This window comes from Pollachius pollachius (assembly GCF_949987615.1).
Source record: "Pollachius pollachius genome assembly, chromosome: 12".
NCBI classification, from domain to species: domain Eukaryota; kingdom Metazoa; phylum Chordata; class Actinopteri; order Gadiformes; family Gadidae; genus Pollachius; species Pollachius pollachius.
This window is the reverse complement of record NC_136945.1, coordinates 9,200,742-9,226,974: the sequence shown is the minus strand read 5'-3', so window position 1 is coordinate 9,226,974 and position 26,233 is coordinate 9,200,742. Positions and strand designations below refer to the sequence as shown.

Below are 26,233 nucleotides of genomic sequence, written 5' to 3'. Positions count from 1 at the left end.
CTCGGCTCTATAGTTTGTGTGATCTGTAAATGTGATGCAGTCAGAAGACGGCCAGGACGAATTTGGGGCGTATGGGAGTCACATGAAAGGAATGATGCAATGCTTGGCAACCAATTTCTAGTCGGGGATAACACCAGCAGAATCAGAACATGTTTTATTAAACACTGTTGGCTCTAACAAAAAAATCTAAAAATATACTTGTATGCAAGGTTATCGTAGCCTATTATGTCGAAGAAATTTTGTGGAAGTACAATTTGCTTTATTTAGGAATTGGGTTATGTTTGTAAAAATAAAGAATAAGGACGATGAAAACGTTTTTATTTTATTTTATAACAAACCTGTATATTTTTTATTATTATTGTTTTGTCATCTTGAGCTGAGTATGTGTTTTCCCAAAGTGCAATTTTAAATACACATTCAACGTAAGCAGTCACCCTTTATTGAAAAACATAAAATAAAACTCCATTATTGACCAGCATTATTTCTGATGACAATTGCAATTTTAATCTGAAATAATTCGACGTTGTCTCACTACTACACATGCCTGCGATCTGCAGGTATTTGTTGGGCATTTCATAGCGCGCGCTCCGATGCGCGGGGCGAGATATCAAAACAACCCTACAGCGCGTGGCTCGCGCGAGTGGGGGAGCTGGGTGTGTTCCATCATCACGCTCTCCAGATCCGCTGTTTGATGCTTCGTTATCAATTCAACTGAATAAGACTCAGTGTTGATGATGAAATGAAAATAAGAATCGAATTAGTCTGGGATCAAAACTTATCGTTAAATGTCTTGTCTGATAAAGATTTTTTTTTTTTTGTCTTTATCAACCATCACTTAATAGACGCATTCTGATGATAACATTGTTGTCATTTTATTAAACAAACGGTATCTTTTTTTTAATATAAAGTTTATATTCTCTAATCAGTATGGACACACGTGCTTGACCTCATTGACTATCCCGCCTTAATCTCAAACTCAGCACACAACTGTTTTTAATTCATGGTGCAGCGCGCGCACGGCTCAACATGCACAGCATAGCAACAGCGAAACTAGCGAATAGAAACCTCAAATACTGTCTCTAGGACCCGGGTTAAGGCGCAGGAGGAAGCACCATTAACACGTCACACTTTGAGTGGCTGTTGCTGAGTAGTTCAGCATACTTTCCCCGTCTCCCTCCCGCCCGTCTGTTTATTTTGTCGGTCCGGGCGTCTGTGTGTTGTATTCATTATAAAGCACTGTTTACATCCTCAGAATCTGGGTTGCCGTCGACTTGTGTTTTTCCCTTCCCCCTATTAGGTTATAATTATGATGTCGAGTGTTTCCTTTTGTTCTCTAAATGATGCCCTTAATTAAGACTTTCCAACAACAAGCCAATGCAAGAAAATTCTCAGCCGAGCTGTTTGTTTACATTCATTATTCATCTGTACCACTTTCTATGTTATTTTCAATGAACAATAACAAGCACATGTCTACTGTAGCCTTAATCACCTCTCCCCTAAATATAGGCTAGACTAATAATATCAGCTGTGTAAAAACAAGATAATCACTCAGTATGTAGTCTGTGTGTATGTCTATGTCTCTTTCCCTTCCCAATTCAATTGTGCAGTATAGCCCCATTTTTTCATTTATTTATTTTTATTCATTTAAAAAAAACGTCTGGGGAATTTCCACAGAGAAAGGCTCTCGCTCAGTCTCTCCGTCTGCAGCGTGCCCTTGGTCAGGGCTGCACCCCCTTATCCCCAGCCTCCCCTCCCTGTTGCACAGCTGTCGGAAACCCCCCTCCCCTCCACCCCCGCGCCTACCCTCCCCGCGTTCCACGACCCATACAGCTGTTCTCGCGGCCACCGGGTGAGGATAGCACAATAGTTTACCCCCTTTTTCCCATTGTATCTCCTTTTCTTTTCCGTGGACCGTTACCCCTAAGTACTCCTGCAGGAGAGAGGAGAAACTGGAAGGGGCCTCAGCCGGCCAAAACAGCTGTCAGCCCGTTGCACTGAGGAGCTCGCCGAGATATATCGGCAACTTGGCTTCAAATCATTTCTATCCTGTAGCTTTTGAGGCCATGTATTGATACCTTGTCAACATTTGTTCTTGTCTGCCGTTCTTCTTTGTTCCCTTGCTGTACACAACATTGCCAAATCCATCTTCCCCCTCCAGTCAATTCAGCAAAAAGATAAACAGCAGACAAAGACACATATTTTCAAAGGGTGGGGTGACGGACTCTATAGAGTTCCCAGCGCGGGCGTGTAGGCCCACAGTAGGCTGTAGTATTGATTGAATTAGTTATCCCCTTGTCTCACTGCCTACTTTGTTGTCTCTCTTGTTGTTGTTGTTGTGGTTGTTGGTTTTGGAGGTGGTGCGGTTGTTGTTGTCAGGGCATTACTTGGGTGTTTGGTGGATTTAGGAGACATTCCGGTCAATCTTGTTAGTGGTGTAAGCCTCCTTCATTACCCTCCCTTTCACTCTCTTCCCCTTCTCCCATTCGTTCCTCGCTTTTTGTTCTGCCCCACAACCGTGCGTCTGCCGCCTACCACAACTTCCTCCTTCTCGTCCCCCGTCTCCCCCCCCCTGGCTCCCTACCTCTTCCACACCTGCCCCACACCCACACCCACCAGCAGCACAACCTGACAGAATGAGACGACACACACACACACACAACACACACACACACACACACACACACACACACACACACACACACACACACACACACACACACACACACACACACACACACACACACACACACATACACACCACACACACACCTTATTTTCCGTCTTGTCTATAGATGCTGCTAAATAACCTAAAGTCCTCAATTCCATTCTGAACATGTGATATCATATGATAACGATGAGTATTTATTATAAAACTCAATAATAAGAAGTTAGGCCTATTGCCATTATTATTATTGCAGTAGTGTTGTATCATTATGCTCTCATAGAACATTGTGTTCAGCGTCAGTATTATACCTAAAATTTCTCGCACATAAGGTACTGTTTGTTGGTTTTCTTTTAATTCCACTTTTGTCCATAGTAATTGCAGAACTATGGCCATTTGTTTTAAAATTGATTGCTATAAGTATTATCATATTTTTGTATTGATCATATCAGAGGTTATGCAACTACAAAACAATGGCTGAAGGAGAGTCCTGCTCCTCAACTTCCCTCCTTCATTAGTTTCTGCAGCGGTGTATCTGTGGAACATGTCTGAGCCAGACCCACTGTGGCTCGCTGCTGCTGCTGTAGACTGGTGTGGCCGGACAGATGGGGGGTTGGGCCAGAAGTATCCGCTCACCAAAATAGAAGCACACGACGGTACAGTACACCCAATGTCTCGCGGCTCATCTGGGGCATTCCTCTCTTATGGTGTCCGGGGTACACCCCACCCCTCCACCCCCATCTCCCTGTCCCCCCCGTTCATGATTTATCATCCCGCTATGGCCCCCCTAAAAAAAAAAACACACCCCAGTAGTACTGTCCTAACAATGGCGGTGGTGGTTGTTGTTGTCTAGTCTGGAAGAAAACCAGGACCCAGACACAACACGACCAAAGGTGCTTTTTCTTCTTTATCAACAGAGGTCACAGCCAAGTGAACCGGTGACAGTCCCAAAGGCCTCAATGGATGGAAGGACACAAGGCGTCACATTGTGACACGGACCGTAAGGGCTGACTTGGCTTAATGCCTTGCTTTCGTGGAATACTTGTTCCAGGGTTTAGGTGACTAATCTGAAGCACAAGACTCTGCTTCACCGGCCCAGTGTCTTTGTCGCTAATGCTTTTCGTCCTGCTGTGCTTCTGACTGGCTTTTGAATAGTTTGCATATTGGCCGTGGGCTTTGTTTGCTATTAGCTTTTTCAACATTTGGCCTTTCATGATTCCCTTTCAATGAGTATACACGTTTGGACAAATGTTCCAGAATGTTATAATGATCAAAGAAAATAATATGTACAATGTAATGTATACATATATTGTACATTATTCTTGATTGATTCTAGAAGGATTGATATTTTGTTTTCAGACCTAAGTTTGTCTGACATAAATGCAGACTTGGATGAACTGCATGGGCAGACTTCCGCATTGTCAGCAGCTGTCATATGTGGCGCCCTCTCACTTTAATGTAACCGTAATAACACTACTGCAGCTCCGTATGAAATCACCCAGGAATGTATTTAGAGTAGATACTGAGGTATGTAAAGGTACTTCTACTTTGGTTTGGTTTCTTATTCAACAGACTTAGATAGATCTGGATTTTTTCATAGTTGTGACTTTATAACTTTTTAGTTAATTTACTATTATTTACATTTTAATTTATTTAAAAGCAGCATAATATATTGTGTAAAAAGCATAATTATGGGGACAACAAGGTTTTGTGTCCCTTTAATTTAGAGACGAGAGACGAGACAACTGCTTGAATACCATCCTGACCAACATGTGTATTTATGTAATGGCCATTCTTAAAAAGGCCCGTGCTGCCATCTAACGTCACAAATAAGTACTACAATCATTTATTAAAAATAACACCTTTCTTATCCCAGCAAACGTCAAACGTCATGATGCAATCAGTCAATCATTCATACATTGCTTTCGAACCATTGTTCTAGTATTATTTGAGACGAATTTTAAGAATTGGCCTATTGCCTTTTTCTGTATTAGCCCATTATTACCCGTTAATTGAACTTGGCATGATCAATAATTTTTCATCACTTGTAAATACATGCTTCTTTAAAATAAGTGGTATTTAAAGGCGTGCGGCTTTGAATGTCATACGCTTATCAGTCGAGTATATATATAGGTTTATCAAAATACTACTAACCAGTGTCCGTTTATCTATGGTTTCTGTATATTCAGAAGATATTTTGGCATACAAAATAGAAAAACATACCTACAAGTAGGTTTCTATAGCTGTGTGCTACCCTATAGCTTTATGGCTAGCCTGTTAGCTTTCATAGCTTTGCAACCAGGGACTATGTAGAATAATGGACTATATAAGAACGTTGCTTAGAACATTGTTTCATTCAGGTTCTTTAAAAAAATAATATCAAAGTCAAGCTTGGGAGTCATTTATTTAAGTTTTTCCGTTTCCATGACCACAAATGATGAACAATACAGTCTTGTTTGTAGGCGAAGACGAGAATGCGATTAAAATGTTTGTGTGGCATTCTGAGCTCAGTCATAATAATTATAATAGTTACAAGCGACTGAGCACGAGGAATAAAGAAAAAGATACACAGGCATATTTACAAGCTTGCCTATCCATGACTTGACATCACCCCCCCAACCCCATACACACACAGTACGCATCCATGTGCTCCTGCTCTTAGGCCAAGATAATGGATCCAGATATTGAGCCCGGCTCAGAATGTAGATCTATCATCTTTCAGGTGCCGCTGCTGGATGCTGAAACTCATTTAACCTCAGAGTGTGTTCCGTATGCTCAAATAAACTGGGACTGGACGACGTGTAGTGGATTAAGCTGTCATATTAGTAAAAACAATCCAGTCCAGTCTCAAACTCAATAATGATGAACAGAGAAGTGCAATCAGTGACTTGAATAGGGCAGACACAGAAAAAAAAAGAAGCATTTTCAAGGGGAGGATCAATTCGGATGATTTGAATCATGAAAGAGAAGAGTCAGTGCGAGGGCAGAGAGAAAACATTTGGTCTGATATCCATCTTAAGTGTTGATCTGCGTAGCAAAATAAGGCAGAGAGCTAAAGAGACAGAGGGCCCTCCCCTGCCTCAACTCCCCCCTCCATCCCTCCCCATCCGGAACCGTTTTCAACCTACACCTCCTCCTCTATTTGGAGAGCTTCTTCATCCTGTCGTCCAGGGAAGAGAAGTTCTCCTCCACCGCCTTCAGGTTCTCCGTCATGGTCTGCTGCACCTGGGCCGCCGAGTAAAGACATTATACATACATTAAATACATACGAAAGGGCACTCGCGTGCGTGTGTGTGTGTGTGTGTGTGTGTTGGTTTATTGGGATTTAAATTTTTTTACTCCTTTTATTTTTTTTTAATAAGAAAAATGAGCAGAAACGGAATAGGAAAAATAGAAAGAGATAGGCACAATGTGGATGGAGTTGAAGGGGGGGCTGGGTGGGATGAGACGTGCAAAGAATGAAAAGGGCATTAGAAAGAGCGACGCAAGGCGCAGAAGAGAGATGAGGCTACAAAGAATTAGGAGACTGGGCGAGTGAGAGAAGGAGGCCAAGGACAGCTCGTGAGGCGAAGAAACCCTGGGAAGCCAGAAACATATGTGCTCATAAGCACTAATAGGACGGAGCAGGAAGGTTCACCAAAACAAGTTTTGAAAAAAAAAAAGAGACTAAAACGATCAAAGTTATATATATATATATCTCTATACTCATTTCTAATTAGTAGAGGCAAATATATTTTTGTCAATGATTAAATAACGATCTTCTTGCTAGAGTGTTGCGTCACATTAAAGAAATCTTAACGGAGTAACGGGCCAATGATGATCAGGTCACGTGATACTTGAGATTCCACCTCCGCACACAGAATGGCCATTCTGTGCAGTTTAATGGTCAGGTTTTTCAGAACGTCAATTATATTCACGCTTTCAAGTTTACTCTCGCAAAAATACAAAATACCCAAAAGTATATATATATATATATATATATATATGCTGAAAATGTTTTTAATAGTGGTGCCATGCTATATATTTATAATAATTATATTCTAATATATTTATTAAACCTCCCATTAATTATGACCTTAATAACCATTGACCGTTAAACCCCTTACAGCACAATACCACGCAGCCCCTCGTCCGGTGTGCTGGAGGAGTCTGTGTGCTGAGCCAGGAGCCAGTCCTGTGTACCTGAGTGAGCAGCGTGCCGTTGTCCTTCAAAGAGTTGTTGATCATCTGCTGGGTGGTGTCCAGGTGGGTCAGCAGCTGGCCGAACTGCATGGCTGGAAGACAACCGGGGAGAACAGGTGAGTACATCACCACAGAGCCGCCATCACGGCGAGACTCATTCACCATGCAGCGACAACGAGACAAAGAGCAATTTGATGTGTATATCTGTTTGCATCATACAAAATAAAAAAGTGGGAGTATAGGGGGAGGAGTGTGACAAATATGAATTACAGTCCAATGATGAATACATCTTCATTCGTGGGCTAATACATTTGTTTTGGCGTTAATCGGTGTGCCGCCAGACGACACAAGACTCCAGAAATAATCATTTCAGCTAAACCCATTCAGCGGGGAACATTATCTGAGCACTGTGACAGACTGGAACCAATAGACACTCGGCATGACAAATGAGCCCTTTCATCTCGTGGGAATTATCAATACATCTATTAATGAGAGACCTGTGCATTCATGACCGAGATATTAAATTGTGGGAATGTGTGCACTCTTTGTGCTCCTTATATTCCAAAGATAAAACCGGCGCCATCTCAAATCTACTTTATTTTTCAGTTTCCCTTTTTATTTCCAGCCTTTGTTAAAAGTCGAAAGGCCACGGTTCCGGCTGATTCCTTTATCCGTTTCAATCCCATGTTTGCTTTACTTTTCATCTTTTGTGCCTCTGCCACCCTTTCCATATTGAGATTTGAGATGCAAATCCCACATCTCCAAATTACGTTGGCCTCCAAGTCGTAATAGTTTGAAAAAATGAATTGTATGGTCCCCTGAAGAAAAACAAAGCCAAAACATCACTTAGTAGTTTGGTTGAATCAGATGACTCCCTTTCCAAGTTAAACACATTGTTATGCATGCTACTACATGCATAACCTCTGATTGGTTGATGTTGTCAACCGGTCACCTGCTGTTTTTAAGCATTTATGGGACACACCTGTCCACAGCCTATTGAAACTGAATTGAAAGGGGAGCCAGCAACCCTTACCCAAACGTAAAATAACTTTAAGCATGCGGTTTCAGGGGGGTTGGTTCAGACTGTACCAGCCTGGGTGATTAAACCATCGTAAGCCTCTCTCCTGGCTTCATTAAAAAAAGCTAGTGCTATTGTTTATGTTCGTGGCAAGGGGCCCCCACGCCGAACGCTCTTTGGCAGAATCGGCACAAGGAAGTCCTTCTGACAAATGACACTTCTAACGGAGGTCTGATTGCAGCTAGGAGAGATGGTTTAATCCCCCGGACCGGTGTTGTCCTTTAACATGGCCCGGGTTACGGGATTGGGTGTAGCCAATAGCTGGTTTGAACAGTACCTTGCTCATGCAGCTCCTTGACAGCCACCAACCGCTGCACCACCTGGGGTATAGAGGTGGCCATGCCGTCCCACTTCTGCACCACGTCGTACAGCTGCGACACCTGAAGGGGCGGGACGAGAGGGACTGTGAGGGACACAACGCCAAATAACACGCTCACCCAAAGGAAGCCACTCTTCTACTATCCTTATCCATCAGTCAGTGTCCTTCAGAATGATGTGCTTCTGATAGTGTGCAACCAACTTTGTAAGTAAGAAGATATCTTAACATTTATAATCAAGAGGATCTGACTGGTGATTTTCCTGTTCACTACAAAAAGCCACCATCAAAAACAACGTATTCCCTTCCAGGATTATGTGAAGCCCACTTTTCAAATAATTCTGGCAATGTCAAAAATAATAATATGTTGAAATCTCAAAGGGGTACCTACTTTGTTTTGCGTATCAGCGTCCTCAATCGCTGTCTTGTGCTTTGCAATTTCATTCATCTTCCCAAGGACGCTCTGCATGAATATCATTTTGAACAAAAATGATACTTTGTCATTCCTTAATTCAGAGACTTAGTTGGAAACAGCTGAAAGAGCTATTATAACTTCTCCTCTGTTCGAGTTATGCAATTTTTTTTTTGAAAATGGATAACTTTAGATTGAATGTGGGTTACGCTACCTGCAATCTGGCTTCAACTTGATCCAGAGTGGCTGAGTCCAGGGCATTGACTCTTGCCTGCAGCAACTCCATGGTGTCCTAACACACACACACACACACACACACACACACACACACACACACACACACACACACACACACACACACACACACACACACACACACACACACACACACACACATTAGCCCAACTGGAAAGGGCCATCACTAAAACACAAACCTGCAGTGTCAAATCTTAGCCAAACTTTTTTCAAACTTTCTTCTCCTACTTGAGAGTCTGCAAAGGCAAGCAAACTGGCTGCCATTGATCCGGTCTGATTAATGACCGAGATTTTAGGTGATAGATCGAAAAGAACAAAAAACAAAGTGTTTTTGGCGACCGTAGCTGGTGTACCCATCAGGCATCCTGTCTGCGGACTCACCATCAAACTGGCTCCCTGTATCCCAGCACTCAGGGGGCCCTACAAACACACGACAACACGCCATTCAGATACCAAACATCTGCTTATGCTTTTAAGTCACGCGATGCAGAGGGAAAACAACACAACCAAATCCGTGCGCTGGTGTATTTTAAACGACAGGGAAAACGATACAGGGCTAACACTTGTCTGTGCGCGTGTGTTTGTGTGTACCTGTTTGTCTGATCCCGAGCCGACAGCCATCTCAAGCTCCGCTAGGCGCTTCTCCAGCTCTGCCATCTGCAGGGATGAAAACGAGACACGCCTGGTTGGTATCCCCCACCACAACAACACCACAACACCCCCGCCCCCCTCCCCCCTCCCATCAGACACCAGAAAGCGAACACATGGAGTCTGCCGCCGATCCTCCTCATACCTGTTCATGAGCTCACAGACAGTGCTCAGAACAGTGCTACCGGTGTTGCAGGCCGTCCCCTGGGGTTGCTGCGCACTAGCCTCTCCCCCATCAGCCTCCTCACCTTGGCCGTATCGTTGAACTTCTCCTGCTCGGGCCGGCTGTGGAGCTCGTACAGCACGGCTCCGTCCGGCGCCTTGGCCCCCGCCGTCTTGCCCTCCCCGGTTGCCCCGCCGCCGCGGCCGGCCTTCACCGTCTCCAGCTGGGTCAGCAGACGCCTGTTGGAGGGGTGGGTGACACCAGGACGCGGCGTTGGCACGGGTGGCTACTGCGAGGTACCGCCCTCCCCCCTTGCGGCACGCACGATCATCTGGCGTGATGCTCTCGGCCCTACCTGCCCACCGCTCCCCTCCCTGCTGATCACTAGTAGTACTTACATTTTATCACCCAACGTGGAGTCATAACGTGCTCCTCAGCACTTTCCTTTTGCAGAGCCCAAGTGTTCCCACGGCTCCACTGGAAATTACCACTGCTCAGCGTTTTACAACTTGTCCCCCCTACTTTAATAAGGGAAACCAGACCCTAACACTGGTACGATTCAACAACTTATTTTAGATGCAAATTTAGGGAGTGGGTTAAATACAAACGTAGGATACAATGTAAATATGGACTCAAAGCGCCCTCTATGGGTTGAACGAACGCTATTGCATAGTACCCGCATTTGGTTACCAGGTTAAGTCAATCAAACATTCTGGCTACCCCCCCCCCACCCCCTCCCCGACAACTACGATTGGAGCGAGGGCGGGGAGGGGCGCACCTTGTGCTAGACGGGGAACAAAGGCTGACAGGGGGGCGGAGACCATCTCAGAACCAGAGTTGGCGTTTCCTCTCTCCTTACCTGGCAAGCGCTCCGTCGGGGTCGGCCAGGTTAATGTGGGCCTGGGGTCCCAGCAGGGAGTCCAGATGTGCCGACACCAGCTGCTGCTTGAGCTGCCCCACCTGCTGGGCCAGGGCCACCGGGTTGAGGCGCTCCTCCGCGCTGCTGTCCTTGGTGGTGGCCTGGGCGGGGGGAGCAGGGGAGGGTCAGAGACTGTTGGGCGGGAAATGGTGACCTGCTCTGGGCTGCCACGATTTTCAGCATATCAGTTTTGGGTTGGAGAGGGGATAACGGTGCTCATATCCTGGCCTATTTGGGAGGACCAGGTTCTAGGTATTTCAACACTTTAGATCAACATTCTACCTACAAATAGGTAAAGTTTTAGAACCTTCCTTTTCATTACATGCATCGTTTCCTGTGTGTGTCCGCCTGTGTGTGCGCCTGTGTGCGTGCGTGCGTGCGTGCGTGTGTGTCTACCTGGATGGCGTCCACCTCCTGAGTGAGTTCCTGGATTTCGTTCACCAACCGCTGGTATTTCTGCTGAGGCGTCTCCTTCACTCCACTGCCTTCTCCCAGCTACATGCACACACGGGTAGACCAAACGCACACACAAGGACAGAGAACCAGGGCACCATCAGAATCTCTTGACATGTTATCGTACAGCATTGTGTAACACACCGAGCTAGTGCGTGGAAAGCACTTACGATCTCATATTCTCCTGACTCGTAGCCCACCCTTTTGCTTCGACTGATTCTGTCTGAGAAGTCTGACAAAATAAAAAGAAGAGAATTCAAAGATGGAATAGAACACAGCATAACAAATAAAATAAATCAATTGACTGAGTGTTGCGGCGTTGTGACTTCATAAAATAGGCTCTATAATAAAAATGCATTAAGATCCGACGTTATAAAGCATTATAAAAGCAAGGCTTGACGCGGTATGTATACCATTGTACAGAGGTAATATATCCCAGCTCTTAAAACGCCTGAATGGTGGCCCTTTCAGACACACACTGACCAAGTCCTTTGGTGCTGATGTGCTTGTCTTTAAACTTGTCGAACGCTGCGTTGGGGTTGACCACAATCCTCTCCACGCTGTCGCTGCACAGCTCCTCCTGTCAGACACAGAGTTAACCAACAAAGTCAGGGGGTAGGCAATGAGAGTCCAAAAAGGCAGATAGCGGTGAGTCTCAGTGGGGAAACTTGGCTGCTACGACTCAGAACCGCCATATAGGGACATTAAAACAGGGTGTGAAATATGAATGGCATGCTGGGAAATTGAAAGGACAAATTTGGACGTCATCAATCCCTGTACTATCCCTTTTTGATTTGTAAGATATGAAACACCTAATTTCCATGGTTGTGATTTTGAATGATAAGATCCCAGCATCAGACGTAAAAGGGTATTGGAGACATTTATCCCAAATGTCAGCAGTAGCTTCACATGCTATATTTACATTTAAAATAAAAAAAAAATGATCCCAGCACACAACAATCATCAAAACTAAGAGTTTAAATGAGGAGGAGAAGACTAATAAATAAGGGATTATGCCTAGGTGTAGTTCACAAAGAACACATTTTCTATGGTTAAATATATATCACAGACAAAATGAAAATAAAAGGCCGGTCCTAGGCGGGAAGCAGCTCTACTCTTTACTAAAAGGGACGACTCATTGGTTAGTGACTTTGAGGAGCACATATGGCTACATTTGGGGATCATTCTAGATCACACAGTGATCAACTGAATCAGGACAAAATAAAGTTGAGGATTAAAATGCCAACGACACGTTACATCAGAAAGATAGCAAAGAAGCAGACACAACAAGACACACCTAAAGGCCATGCACACGCAAGACAGCTGGACCAAAACTGTTTGGCGAGGGAGAAGATGGGAGGGAGGGAGGGAGGGAGGGAGGGGGGGAGGGAAGGCTCACAAGACTCTTACCAGCTCCTTGGATTTCCAAAGAGAGTTAGAGGAATCAAAAGGAAGAATGAATAGAGACAGAGAGAGAGAGAGAAGGAAAGAGAGGTAGAGATGTAGAGGGAGAGAAACAACACAGATTAATGTGGTTATCACATGCAGCGCACACAACGGGAACTGTAGCTCGAGGTTGGAGGAGATAAGAAAGAAGCCAGTGTGTTTGGAGAGCGCCTGCCGCAGACGCTGCATAGACTGTATCCTTAAATTAGCACATTTACTCCTTGGTTCTTTCCTCTTCTCAGGGACGGTCAATGCAACCAAACAAGCTGCCGTGGCTCGCTGTCAGTTTAAAAGCATACTGACCCACTGGATTGTTATTAAGGACTAGCCAGGGTGACCACTGAAAAGACACTATTGGCTTGTTCACGCCGTGGTGTCCAGGGGTGATGCGTGATTGGTCTTTGTTTATATTCAACACCAAGAGGTGGGGAAAAGGGTTAAGGGGAGTGTAGAGGGGCAGTGGCAGGAGCACTTGTTCATTATGTATAGATCTTTGTGAATTATGAAAGATATAAGAAAATATAAAATACATTAATATTAATTAAGCAAACGTTAGTCAAGTTATGCAAAGGGAAAGGTTGGTTGAAGAAAAGGTTATATAAATATAGGGAGAAGGGGATGTGTAGCAAGTCGCTCAGCATCTCATATTCTACATGTTACTGCTCAGCTCCACTGAAGCCATCAGAGATGCGTCTCCTTCAACTTTGTCATTTGGCTGGGAAACCCTGTCAACGGAATGTGCTCCACAGAAACCAGACACAGTGCAACCGACGCCTCCGCCAACATTTTTGAATCGCACCAATTCTCGAGGAGAACGCTAGAGTCAACTCATAACTTTATCTTATGAATGCTTATGTAATTCTTTGCACAATTGTTTTCAATGTATTAACCAACTTTTCGTCAAGCTTCCTGTGGAGCACATGTAACGGGGGGTTGACATGAGGCTGATGGTGACGCAGACTTTTCAGTGGAGCCCGGGGATTAGTCAAAGAGGTTGCAAAGACCATTGAAATAAAATAATAAGAGAAATCAGAGGCATCAGGCTTAATTTCAAACTCTCACAGTGTGTAATGGAAGCTAAATCAATCTATTCCCAATTCATCCAACTCATATATACCAAAATGTAGATTTTTTTAACCATAACCCATGCAAAGAAAATACTGCGAGATCTTAGTCTTACTTGCACAAGCTAGGTTTCCAGGAGGGGTAGCAGTCAAAACAAAGACCGCGGTAGACACATGAATGCAAGTGAAGGAAAATAGCCAATTAGCTTTTGCTTTGTTTGTCAGTACACTGTTTATAATTTGAAACTTGCATGAACAAAGAAATCTGATGCGCTGCAAGAGCAGTGCAATTACATTGCATATCGAACAAATGTTTTTACTAGCATTTATGTAGCTATATATGCACACAAAACCTGCAATTGAATTTTTCTCGGGGGGAAATAACACACATCCAAGTTAGTATGTGGTTGACTGTAGTTATATATTAAAGCATTCTAGATGCTAGACATTAGAATACCACAGTGCAATTCTAGGATGGATTACAGAAGACATGAGTATTAGTCACAATTAAAACAGTTGGATTAAGAGCAGACATAATACAGCTGATCACAAGAGAAGAGGCATTGAAATTAATATCGTATGGGTTATTTACCGACTCAAACTGTGCCTGGTCATCTTCTGGAAGGTCTCCGGTTTCGTAAACATCTGGCTCGTTAAAAGCCTGTTAAAACAAAAATCATTAACGTCAGAATGACAGGTGACGTTAGCTTTCCATTCTGGCCAACGCCCCGGCCCATTCAGAAACACTTTATTTCTGCATATACTCAATAGAAAACATCCAATGCGATGCCTCACATTGACAAGACGGCTATCAGCTAGTTATAGTTTAATAAAACCAAGCCATAATCATCCATCAACCTGAAACAATGAAGGTGTACATGCTAGAAGGATAACAGAACTCGGTGGCAATAGCGAGCTAATGCTAGCTTAAAGAACACAGCTTATGTTTGCAACTTACGATGCCTGGCAAATTGGCGTATTTGGGATCGGCCATTATTTGTGGAATGCAAAAGCAATGCCTGTTGTATCACAAGTAAGCAGTTTATGAAACGATATCGACGATATAGGAACGGTATCAAACAATTAACGTTAACGCTCAGTGCTAGCAGTCTGTCCGCCGGGGATGCTAGTGCTAGCTGGCTGATGTGGTCATTCGCTGGGTTTGACAGCGTACACTTCAGACATGCGCAGCGCTACTGCAAGGGGCGGGTCTAGGTTTCTACCAGACATACAATGCTCCGCACTCCAGCAGGAGATTAGGAACACAAAAACAAGCGCTACCTTTACATAGCAGCAGATCGCGGTTGTCCAAAACGAATGTAACCGCTACTCTATCGTTGAGTGTATTTCCTCTATATCGAATCCCGTCTTTTCAACCAACCATTTTTCATTAAAATGCCTCTTAAAAACTAAATGATAACATTCTACTTTCAAATTGGGTACTTTCGCGCTGGGTTTACTTTGTCATCATATTGTTACCAGATGAAGACACGTGGTGGGGCTAAAGAGCTTAGAACAAAACTTCTCATTCGATGGCTCCCGGTTCCAGCACTTCAGTGGTGCTGATGCGAGTAGCCAGTTTAGCCACGCCCCGCCCCCAATGGAAGACGAGCGTGCCGTCTCTCATTGATGCAAGGCATGCCCAGCAAACCCTGCAACCCATGCAGTCGCAGCCAGCACCAGCTCCTGCTCGGAACATACTACCAATTACAACTCTTTCTTTTTGGACATTGAACTGAATACAAATTTGGCTGAAGTGCGTTTCAAACTGGCAAACTCCCTCTATTGGGTGCAGCCTGTTTTATATGCATTTTATCTATTATGTTGTAGACTCTTATAAACTAAAAATGTGTCTGTTCTTCTAAATGCTGCCATTTATGGGATACATCTGCAAGTTGGAATAGCTCCTGCTCTGTCTATGCAACGCAGCCCAGAAGACAAGGAGGACTGTTGAAGCTTTCAACCAGCCCCCCCTCTCTGTTTTTGGAAGCTCTGTCTAATTCTTCACGATGGCTGTAGCTAACACAGAATGCAACATAAAGGTGTTGTGTCGTTTTCGCCCATTGAATCAGTCTGAAATCATCCGTGGAGATAAGTTCATCCCAACGTTTCAAGGCGATGACACTGTCATTCTTGGGGTGAGCTACTTCAGTTGTCCATGTCTCTCTATTCTCTATTTGCACATTTAATTGATTACAGATTAGTACTCTTTACAATGGGATTGCTGTTAAGCTGTTGAGCATTCAATTTGAGGATCCATGAATCTAAAGCTAACCTAAAGTTTAGGTCTATATAAAGTATGGTCACACTAAACATAAATGCAAAAATTGTACATGCTTATCCAAATTGTGGTAAGCTTTTTCCAGTAGTGTAGGAGTCCATGTCGCAACTATTGGACATCTGCCAAAGGTGTGTAACAGGCACTACTAAAACAAAATGCTGCACTTATATTCATAGGTGAAAAGAAAGGCAAGCTTTAATAGGAATAAGAAATGTAATGGACACCATATATTTCTAAATATCTAGTGGACCCGTCTTTTAAGCAACCATCTGCCAATTGTCTTGTTTTATGTTCATTAACATTATATTGGTCTCAGTGGGAAGGAATGTATCGGAAACATTCACAATGCAATTCATAAAGATATAAATATCCTGAATCCTGATACAAGCGATTATCACGTTTAATGGTTTATCTGAATCCAATTAATTGATTTTCCTGCTTGGCCTTTGAAATCTCTCCACACTGGCCCTGGCTGACAGCAGCCCTGGATTGGTTTCACTGCTTTGGACTGAGAATGAGGATGAGGATGATGTGAACTATGAGCGTGTGAGCATGTTGGATGATAGATAATAGCGTCAACGATTAAAATGCTCGGGCCCAGCTGATGATTAGGATTTTAACATTCAAAATGCAAATCTAGTTAACTTACGAATTCAATATGCATTGGAACCAGGCATTTCATTAACATAAGATCATTCACCCCTCTCATATCTATGTGGCTGTCCTCCAAAATAATAAATCATCTACAATATATAATAGTGAGCATGTTGTGTATATGATCCTAGATGTGCTATCATTTTCCATAGTACATTTTTGGAACAGCATGATATTTATATATATTTTTCCATGAAATGTTTTTATCAATTTCGCATTCTTATCTTTTTCATATCAGTGCATAAGGAGAATGTGACGCGATTTTGCTCTGTTACATCCCAAAAGGTTTTTTAGATGACTTAAATGCCAGGAGAGTAATTTCTCACATCAACATACACAATAAACCTGCATCGATCTGCATGCCTGACAGTCAGGTCTGCCAGCCAGCCTCTGTAGTTTTAAGGGTCGAAGATGCTATTGATCGGGCCTATCAAGTGGACATGTTCCTTAATCAATATTTGATTGAGTTTTGCCCACGTTATGGAAAGAAGGAGGCGGTCACCAGAGTATTGGCACCATCATCCTATCCTTCAAGTCCTCGGTTCCTCTGCTGTTTGTATTAGACCAAGGAGTGCATGGCTGCATGCTGTACCTGAACCCTTTACTGTATATCCTACGTTATTGCAGATGTTATCTGCTGGTAGTTTCTCAATATTTCTTTGAAAGCATCTTTGCATGCATATAATGCAATTTCAGTGGCAGTACGTGCATTAACCTGTCAACAGGTGGAGATTATGCACGCAGATATCTCCACCCTCGCGGGGACGTCGTGGAATGGGTGGGCACGGGTTTATACTGATGTATTTTCACTGATGATATTGCTTCTCAAAATGTCAATATAAAGCAGCCAGAAGGCAGGTGGGTTGAACGCAGATAAGAGGAAGGGAAGCCATGCACATCATTAACTACATTTGTATGCATTTGCATGGGCCACTTCCGCCTCAATCTCAGTCTCCCTCCATCAGTGTTCGGCGTGTGATTACAAAGCGTCTGCCCGGCACCCATCCTTGTATCTCTAATTACCTTTCCAAGTCAGTGGAATGTGTGGTCCTTTTGTTGTGTTCCAAATCGATACAAATCGAGACTCTAGCATTGTTTTTACTCCTGCCCCATTTTTGCCTGATTTGGTTCAGGATTGTTATTGTCAGTATGAAGTATAAAGGATCCTCCCAGCAAACATGTAATCAGAGGTTTACTGTGCCATTAAGTGAGTGGTAAAAGGGACCAGCCAGTAAGGCTTCAGAGAGAGCGGTTCCTGACTGATGAGGCGGAGGCCCCCTCATCCCTGAGGTGAGTGAGGCCTCTTTCACCAGGAGAGGCCGGCCTGCAGGGCACACACTGGTATTTGCTTAAGAAACGTTTCCCCTCCCCAGAGGCCGGATAAGCTGACAGAGATGATTGGGGGCGCTTGATTGATCGGTTTGGTTGGCTGGTGCCAACAACCGGAGGGGAAGAAGGTTCAGAGATTGCACTGTTGGGTTTGGATTATGATTTCAAAGGACACGCCCCCCTGATTCCCACTGGTTGATCATGGTTGAAATGTGTGTGTGTGTGTGTGTGTAGTGGGTGAGTGACAAGCTAGATAGTGGGAGCCATTAGGGACCATTGCATCCATTAATGGGGGGTAAATATAGTGGCGCGACGGTACATTAGCGCAGTGCAGCATTCGTGGAAGATGTCTGATATTCATAGATTGTTCCTGCAAAGGTCCCATTAGAGACTTACACTTAAGTCTATCTTCAAATGTGAATCCATGGCATGGATAATCAAACTCACATCATTAGGCCAACCTGTCATTGATTAACAAAGGCTGTGCTTAATAGATGATGACAGACAAGAAGATTGTTATCATCAATAAAAGATGCTTTTACTGCATAGTTCTCCTACATTCTGTGAATCCATATCAGGATGAGTAGGCAGCGTGGATAAACATATGTGTAATCTTTCATTTTGCCATTTCAGAGTTAGCTTAATGTACTGTATGGTGGTAGCCTACATATCCAATTTATAGCAACAGAGGCGGCAGAGAACCATGAAATGCTAAAATAAATGCATTAATGCAGGTTTTAAAGGTCATGCGCAGGAGGAGCTTTGTAGTTATATAGATAGACGGAGACGCAAGGATATGTCACTGTATGACTCTTCCTTATTCATGGCTTATTAATTGAACCCTGACACACGACATAGAATCTGCTGACGAGGGTGCAACACTTGCTGTCAAAAGACATTTGGAGACCTTTTCGGCTGACAGAGATCAAGGTTGGTCTTTCAGCCTTCAAGGAAACAGTCCCTCATTCGTCGGAGTTCAACAGCAACCAGGGGAGAAATCAGAAGGCAACACGTTGCTGCAACCACAGTGGAGCCATCAACTTCTCTTGCCCAGACAAGACCAAGCAGAAGTATGTGACAAGCAGTCACAGAAGAAAAAAACGATTTATTGTTCTGCAGTGATTGGGCCACCATCCTCTCAAGTCCCTCTCTTAGCCACCAAAGCCTCAAAGAGACTTGATAATACAAATTGGGAGTGACTTTCTACTCTTTCAGTGTGGCAGAGGGGGCCACCTCTGCTACACACTATGGTTATAAGCATACTCGGGTTACGGCTGTCCGCTGTGGCCTGAGGCCTGGACCCTTGTTTCACTCGCGGTTGGCGTGACACAGCTGTCTCCAGTGTTTGACCGTGTGGAATAATCCATCGTAACGCCAGATTGTCCGTCCCAATTTCCGGCGAGATGAAAATAAGTGACACTATGAAACTTTGCATCACTACGCCCCACTCGCTGGGGAGATGGGGTTTGGCTTGAAAACATCATGCTTAGGAATCTCTCCGTGCTGTGCCTGACTTGCTTGCCCCCCGCTGGGAGAGTGTGCCTGCAGCAGCTTCTGTTTGTTTTCTATTTATTAATAAAGGTTGAGACCCTATACATCATTTGCATCCTACATTTGCATAAATGAATGAGACCAGCATGATTTTGTCAGCTTATTCTTAAACCTATGTGACAAGTGAGTTGGTGTGAAGCATTTGTCCCGTGAAATTGTAGGTGCTGCTGTCTCCTCTTTAAGCAAGAGTTTGCCTACAGACGCGAATGGCATTTGTCTCCAAAAATATACCATCCTTGTTATACATCAGTATAACAAATATACATTCAATTTACATTAGTATAGTTGGTGATTCATATGCTAATGTTGTAATTGTTTCCTACATCGCAAAGCTGTAGGATCGCAGAATTGTATCACAGGTTATAAATAAGGAGTGAATAGTCAATGGTTAGAGATGCATGGGTAGTGGTACTTGTTAACAGGTATTGCACACATGGTATATTGACTAATTATTGGTATGGCCGATTATGGCATCTTTATTATTAATCAATAAAAGTACTACTATTTACTTTACTCACTGAAGCATATCAACAGCACATGTCTGTCATGGAGAAGGATGTTACTACCTGCAAGTCCATAATAATGTCCACTCCCAGTCTAAGGCTTGGACTGCCCTCGTCATTTCATTGCATATAAAAGCGTGCGATTCAACCTGTATCTGCCTTGACTTTGACATATGGAGGCTCCTTTTTTTCTACAATGAACAGTAATGTCCCCCATTCTGTGTTAACAAGAGAAATGGAAACGCCCATAAAAGAGCCATTGATTTTCTGTTGGTCCACAGACAATTTATAATTCTATAGCTCACCCGTCCTTTCGTTTTTTTATCTCACTTGTGTGCACCCAACTGTCTACCACAGTGCTGTGAAGTGGAGAACTGAAGCGCTGCAGGATTCCAAAAGCTTACTTCTCCATACTAGACACTTCACATTGTAGGCGTACAGCCGGTGTGTTTCTGCCAGTTAATAGGCAATCACAAGGGCTTTGCTGGGTTGGCTTGTTTAGCGTGGGACCAATTAAAGGAACCTAATTTGTTGCCTCTGACACCAATCTACCAAATGTTTGATTGAGAAGCAGTATTCAAAACATTAGACTTTGCCAAATGGCATTTGGTATTTAATTAAACAAAAATGTATCATCCATTTTATTCTAACGCGAGAAAACATGTCTCTCGTATATATCTCATTTGGCTAGGGTTCCACCTGAACAGGAACGGCTTCTCACTGTCCCTCTTCTCAAAGCCGGAGACAGCTGTATCAAACATTTCCAAAAGCATTGCAGACATTATGTGAAGCTGCTGCTATCGCTACTTCACTGCTGTAAGCAAGAAAGATTTATCTTGGAAGCCATTGCTCTGAAACCATCTTGACCCTGGCTGTGATTTCCCTCCACCTTGATGTACCCAAATGCGGATGTCTGAAGCCCAAGTCCTGCGTCTATTTAAACGCTCTCATTTCATCACTGCACTGTATGCAGGCCCCTCAATTAGACCCTGTAATGGGATTGGAGCTCAGGGTCAGGAAGCAGAATCCCTGCACACATACACACACACTACTATCTCCTCCCTGCAAATGCTATTGCAGCCACTCAATGTGCACAAAGTGATTCTGTGTGTGATTCTGTGTCTGTGTCTCTTTCTGTACGTGCGGGTGCCTGTCTGTGTGTCTGAGTGCCGTTATGTGTCGGTCTGACTCTGTGTCTTTCTCACACTCCCTCTCTTTCCCGCTGTGGGTCTCTGTGTATATCGCATTATGGCCGTCATTGTATTTTTCATTTCACTTCCATAGTATAATGACTTCACTTCAGTTTCATTTCTTCCCCAGCAGCCTTTTTGTAAGATGATGAGGGCCTCAAATGCTCATCTTCTGTCTCACTGACTCAGGTAGAGGTCTTTAGTGGGCGTGAATGAATTCACTGGCAGATCCTCTGCTGCCAAAGAGTATTAATCTATACTAGTTTATATACATATAGATGTCTTATGCAGTATGAGACCAAGAGACAGAAAGGCTTACAAGATTAGAAATCAGAAAAGCATGGTGATTTAATTATGTGAATCACGCTTTCATGATTGAACCACAGAACACAGTTTACCATTACAGCGCTCTGTTTCTCCCACTTTCTCACTTTTGCAATATTGACAATCCATATTGTGCTGTCGGCAGTCACACTCAACCGGAAATTAACACAACATATGCACGGCTCGGTTATTCGTTATTTTTTTTGTTCTCACATATGTGTGTGTGTGTGTGTTAGGGTGAGATAAGCCTGTGCTGTGTTTTTCCTCAGTTGGGTTTCATGTGTGAAGTGGGCCGGAACAATGCGGCTCCTAACCAACCCGCGGGGATGCTAGCCACAGCATCCTTTCCCTTATTAGCTACGATCCTTTCTCTCTGCCTTCCTCCCCGGCTACCCCTTTTACCCCCCACAGCCCCCGCCCCCCCACACACACACACACACACACACACACACACACACACACACACACACCCCTGTCAGCCCTGGGGTGCTCGAAAGACTGCACATGGCAGCATCACAAGTACACACAACGACACACTATGCTCTCGCTGAGACCCCCCAAGCACGGAGGGGACGTAAGTGTGTACGTGACGACAGCAAAGCACAGGACAGAACAGCGTGCCTGGTGTTCAAAGTCGAGTCGGTAATCTACATGAAGAGTCCTGACCTCTGCTGGTAGGGCCTCTTCCTACCCCTCCTCCACCTCCTCCTCCATTAACCACACATCACTTTATTGAAGTGACGTTGTAGAACACAGACATCTACTTCACCCCCGTCCAGAGAACGTGAGTTTTTTTTAAGAAGCATTCTGCTCTGGGTACGTCAAGCTGGAGGACTATATAATGAGGGCTTGCCGTGCAATTGATCGCAGGAGCAACAAAATACTCACAATACAAATTCTCTTGGCTGGAGGCCCTCGAACTGAATTGTTACGTTATGCATAGCACGTAAAGTTTACTGCGGCAACTAACGTGCAGTGATTTTTCCAAATATTGCCGCAAGCCTGTCTTTATTCATTTTATAATAAACCTGCTAATTGCACCTCACCATTTTTTCAAATGTTATCCTTTCTGTGAAAATGATTCTTAAATTAATGACATCAATTATGTTTTCAGGTAAAAAAAAATGCAATTAAGTCTCACAGCAGACTCAACGTTTGTGCTTATTTTAACCAATCATGTCTGACATTAGCAATTACTCACTAATAACTTACTAAAAATATATTGGCTAAACAAAGATATTCTTCATGCGATGCAATTTGGATTTAACCTTCCAACAATCATCATTGTTGATTATATGGACCCTTATAGGAGAATGATACATATAATACAATAATACATGGTATTATTTATTTGAATTCCCCCCCACCCCTTCTACATTAGACAGTGAAACTTTAAGTATGATATGCAAAATAATTCATGGACAGGGGAAGATTTTTATTTCAAGGAACAAACTCCTTTCCCCTGCAAAAATCCTTAAAGTGTCAGTGAACCTACTGTTTCAGCGGAAATTCAAACAGTGTGAGCAGAGACACTGTTTTTTGTTCACTTGCTCTTTAAATACCCAAGTAGAGACCAGCTCCCGAGGCAAAGGTTTTGTTTTAGTAGGAGTGTGTACATTTGCATTTGTGTGTTTGTGTTTGTTGGTGTGTGTTTGTGTGCTTGCGTTTTATTTGTTTATGTGTGTGTGTGTGTGTGTGTGTGTGTGTGTGTGTGTGTGTGTGTTTGTGCATGTTTTCACATGTGCAAATGTAAGTGTGCATGCCTGACTGAGTTGATGTTTTGCTCACCCTGTATTGAAAAAGGTCAATTCCAATAAAAAAGTTCCCATGCGCATCGTGGAGAAATGGCAAGCGAAAAAAACCACTTGTTAATAAGTGCCTCGGTGAAAGTCATTCATGAGTATCTAATCTTAAAGTAGTAGTCTTACTAAGCGTTTCGGATTGTAAACAGAGTACTAGGAGTTTAACTGTTTTACTGCATTGTTTTCCCTGTTGGCCTGTGTCCTTATGGCGAAATACATATATTATATTTTATAAATAAATAATGTGTTTGATTTATAGGTTGTGGTTGTACCCCAGAATTAGTATAAATATACACAGAGCAGTTGTCAATGATGTATTCGTCATAAATCATTTACAGATTCAATTAAAGTTCTCCAATCCTGTGGCTTAGTACTTTCTGCCCATTTCCCCCCCCAAGACAAACGACCAGATCAGTAAGTCAGAGTATGGGACATGGCAATCAATAGAGGCACCTGTGTTAAGCTCATGTTAATTTCCTGCCTCTATTCTGCCCTCTTTCTCAGATGCATTATTCATCGCCGCCACACATGGCCGGTGAACAGCGGCTCACTGTAATGATGCGTCTCTGTCTCTGTTCCGTAGCACAGTAGCTACACATGTACCTCCACCCGTTCTCATGGATCTTCTGCTATTAAAGAGCAGTAAATGACCCTGGATTCTGATATAATTGGAACTATATCGATCATCAAGGACATGCACCAATGTTTTGGTCTCAAAAAGGCAAACACAAACCCCCCACTCAAGATTTTGGTGCAGAGGTGGAGCAGTGGCTGCTCTTGCATCTTAACCAGCTTGCATACTAATTTCATTTTAGCATTAACTCCTCTGGCAGCTTTCTGATTGGATTTAGATGGAGTCCACTCACTCGGTGATTAACTATACCGTAATTGACTCACGTGTAGTGAGTAATCAATATCTTTGTTATAAAAAATATATATTTCAGTCCTTTCACATGAGTGCTATGATTAGCAAATCCATTCTAACTGATTAACATTATTGTACATCGCCATCCCTATACAATAGGCTCATTAACGGATTTAATAACTGTATTAAGCAAGTGTAAGATGATGCTGTTTCAGTGCATGTGAGTGAAAAACTGTTTGATGGTAAACGGTAAAAGAGAGAGAAGCTTTAAAACCATTTGATATTTCCTTTGGGAACGGCAAGCAAGCACTAATGTCTTTGATTATTTTATTATTATGATTGATTTTTATGGTCAACCTTGCCTGTTCTCTTATGGCCATGGCTGTAATCCAAAATTGTTGTTACAAGAGACCACAATGAAATCTCCATCTTCTCTCTCTCTCTATCTCTCTCTCTCTCACACTCACACGCACACTCTGACACAGACACACACACTTACAGAAACACACACACACACACACACACACACACACACACACACAAACACCCACACCCACACACTCCCCACCCACACACCCCCCTCGCATACACACACACAGACACACACGTACGCAGACAAACGCGCTCACACACCGACGCACACAGACACAAACACACACAGGATGCAGGATGCATGTTGATGTGCTGGCTCTGTGTGAGTACATCTCTCAGCGGCGTGCTGAACAGGGTCACCCAGAGCGGGTTGGGCAAGAGTCTCTGTGTAGCGCTCGTGAGAGGACAGGTTTGCTAGCGTTCCTGCACTCGCTCTGTCACTCTTGTCAGCCAAGGCGACTTCAGGGACAGCATAACATTTCTTTTGCCCTGCGTATCTTAGAGCAGCGGTGAACTGCTGTGTATGTCTGTGCCTGTGTGTGCCTGTGTGTGCATGCCTGTGTGTCTGTGTGTGTGTGTGTGTGTGTATGTGTGTTTAAGTGTGTGTAAGTGTCTGTGTGTTTTGGGTATGTGTGTTTGTGTATGTGTGAGTGTCAGCCTGTGTGTATGCTTGTGTTTGTCTGCCAATTTGTGTGTGTGTGTCAGTGTGAGCGTCGAACCTTGTGTGTGTATTTGTGTGTGTGCGTTATGTCCATTCCTCTCCTGTCACAGCTAGGGGTTATACCTCTCCTGCTGCGGTTTCCCACCAACAAAGCGCATCCTTTCATTCTGTCCATTTTTGACTTTATATATCCCTGAGATTCTCTCGGCCTCTTTCCCCTGCCTTTGCTCTGAATAAGTGATGAGTGACGGAGAGTGCTCCAGTTCTGAACGGAGGAAGAGAGGGTGGTGGAGGAGGGGGGGATGCTAATTGCGTGAGGCTCTTTCCTGTAAACAAACTTGATGATGTGGAGATTGTATGAACGTTAAAACGTTGAGGAAGTAAACACACACAATGGATATAATACTCGCAAAACCATCTTAATGGAAAACCCTGAATTTCATTCAAATGAACAGCATTGACTGATAAAAGAACTGATTCATTTTCCCACAGAAAATAGTTAGGTTGTAACACGTTGAGGAAGTAAACACACACAATGGATATAACATGTGCAAAACAAGAAAAGCCCTGAAGTTCATTTAAATGAAGAGCAGTGACAGCAGTGATAATAATACTGACTAATTTTCCCATAGCGAATAGTTAGGTTGGATGAGAGAAGGCCTTCTCTTTCATGCTGATGGTGTGGGTTTTGTTGGTAATATCTGCTGAGCCTTGTGTTCGGTGATGTATGAATGGGGCGTGGGTAATATGATGGGACTATGAGGCTGTGGGAGTACACTGAGGGTCTCTCTGCTGGCGAAAGAACCACTAATGATACCGCTATCTAGCACAGTGGGACGCCTGATTGGCTGAACTCGTGTAGCGTGCACCGGCACCGCCTGAGCTTCTCTTGTCAGCTTCTGTGTGTGTGTCTGTGTATCATATTGTGTATTTGTGTGTGTGTGTGTGTTTCACAGTGTGTTTCACAGTGTGTGTGTGGGTGTGTCACAGTCTGTGTGTGTGTGTGTAAGTGTGTGTGTGTGTATATATGTATATCTGTGTGTGTGGGTGTGTCACAGTGTGTGTGTGTGTGTGTGTGTGTGTGTGTGTGTCTGTGTGTGTGT

At 43.6% G+C, this 26,233-nt stretch overlaps 2 protein-coding genes across 2 annotated transcripts in view; one reads left to right on the top strand and one right to left on the bottom strand.

Moving 5' to 3' along the window:
- Positions 1-5,047: 5,047 nt before the first annotated feature.
- On the bottom strand, positions 5,048-14,740 carry dctn2 (dynactin 2 (p50)). The gene is made up of 14 exons (XM_079748582.1): positions 14,557-14,740; positions 14,191-14,259; positions 11,572-11,668; positions 11,259-11,320; positions 11,032-11,130; positions 10,576-10,736; positions 9,802-9,955; positions 9,497-9,562; positions 9,287-9,325; positions 8,865-8,942; positions 8,630-8,701; positions 8,200-8,302; positions 6,845-6,936; positions 5,048-5,887 (listed from the first exon to the last, which is right to left on the bottom strand). Exons 1-14 carry the CDS (start codon positions 14,590-14,592, stop codon positions 5,801-5,803), a joined length of 1,215 nt encoding a protein of 404 aa, XP_079604708.1. The 5' UTR covers positions 14,593-14,740; the 3' UTR covers positions 5,048-5,800.
- Positions 14,741-15,607: 867 nt separating this feature from the next.
- kif5ab (kinesin family member 5A, b) overlaps positions 15,608-26,233 on the top strand; it is a gene marked incomplete at both ends in the record, with an annotated part of 55,377 nt that continues 44,751 nt past the window's right edge. Inside the window, one exon of the mRNA XM_079747634.1 lies at positions 15,608-15,736. Coding sequence (XP_079603760.1) covers positions 15,608-15,736 — 129 coding nt within the window. The remainder of the gene's footprint in view (positions 15,737-26,233) is intronic.

Bases quoted from the DNA above. Each gene is read 5' to 3' on its own strand.
- dctn2 (XM_079748582.1), bottom strand. From the start codon at position 14,592: ATGGCCGATCCCAAATACGCCAATTTGCCAGGCATC. The intron at 10,737-11,031 runs GTAGACACACAC...CCCCCCGCCCAG, and splicing joins AGGAGGTGGACGCCATCCAG to GCCACCACCAAGGACAGCAG. The intron at 9,956-10,575 runs GTAAGGAGAGAG...CCCCTCCAACAG, and splicing joins CCCGACGGAGCGCTTGCCAG to GCGTCTGCTGACCCAGCTGG.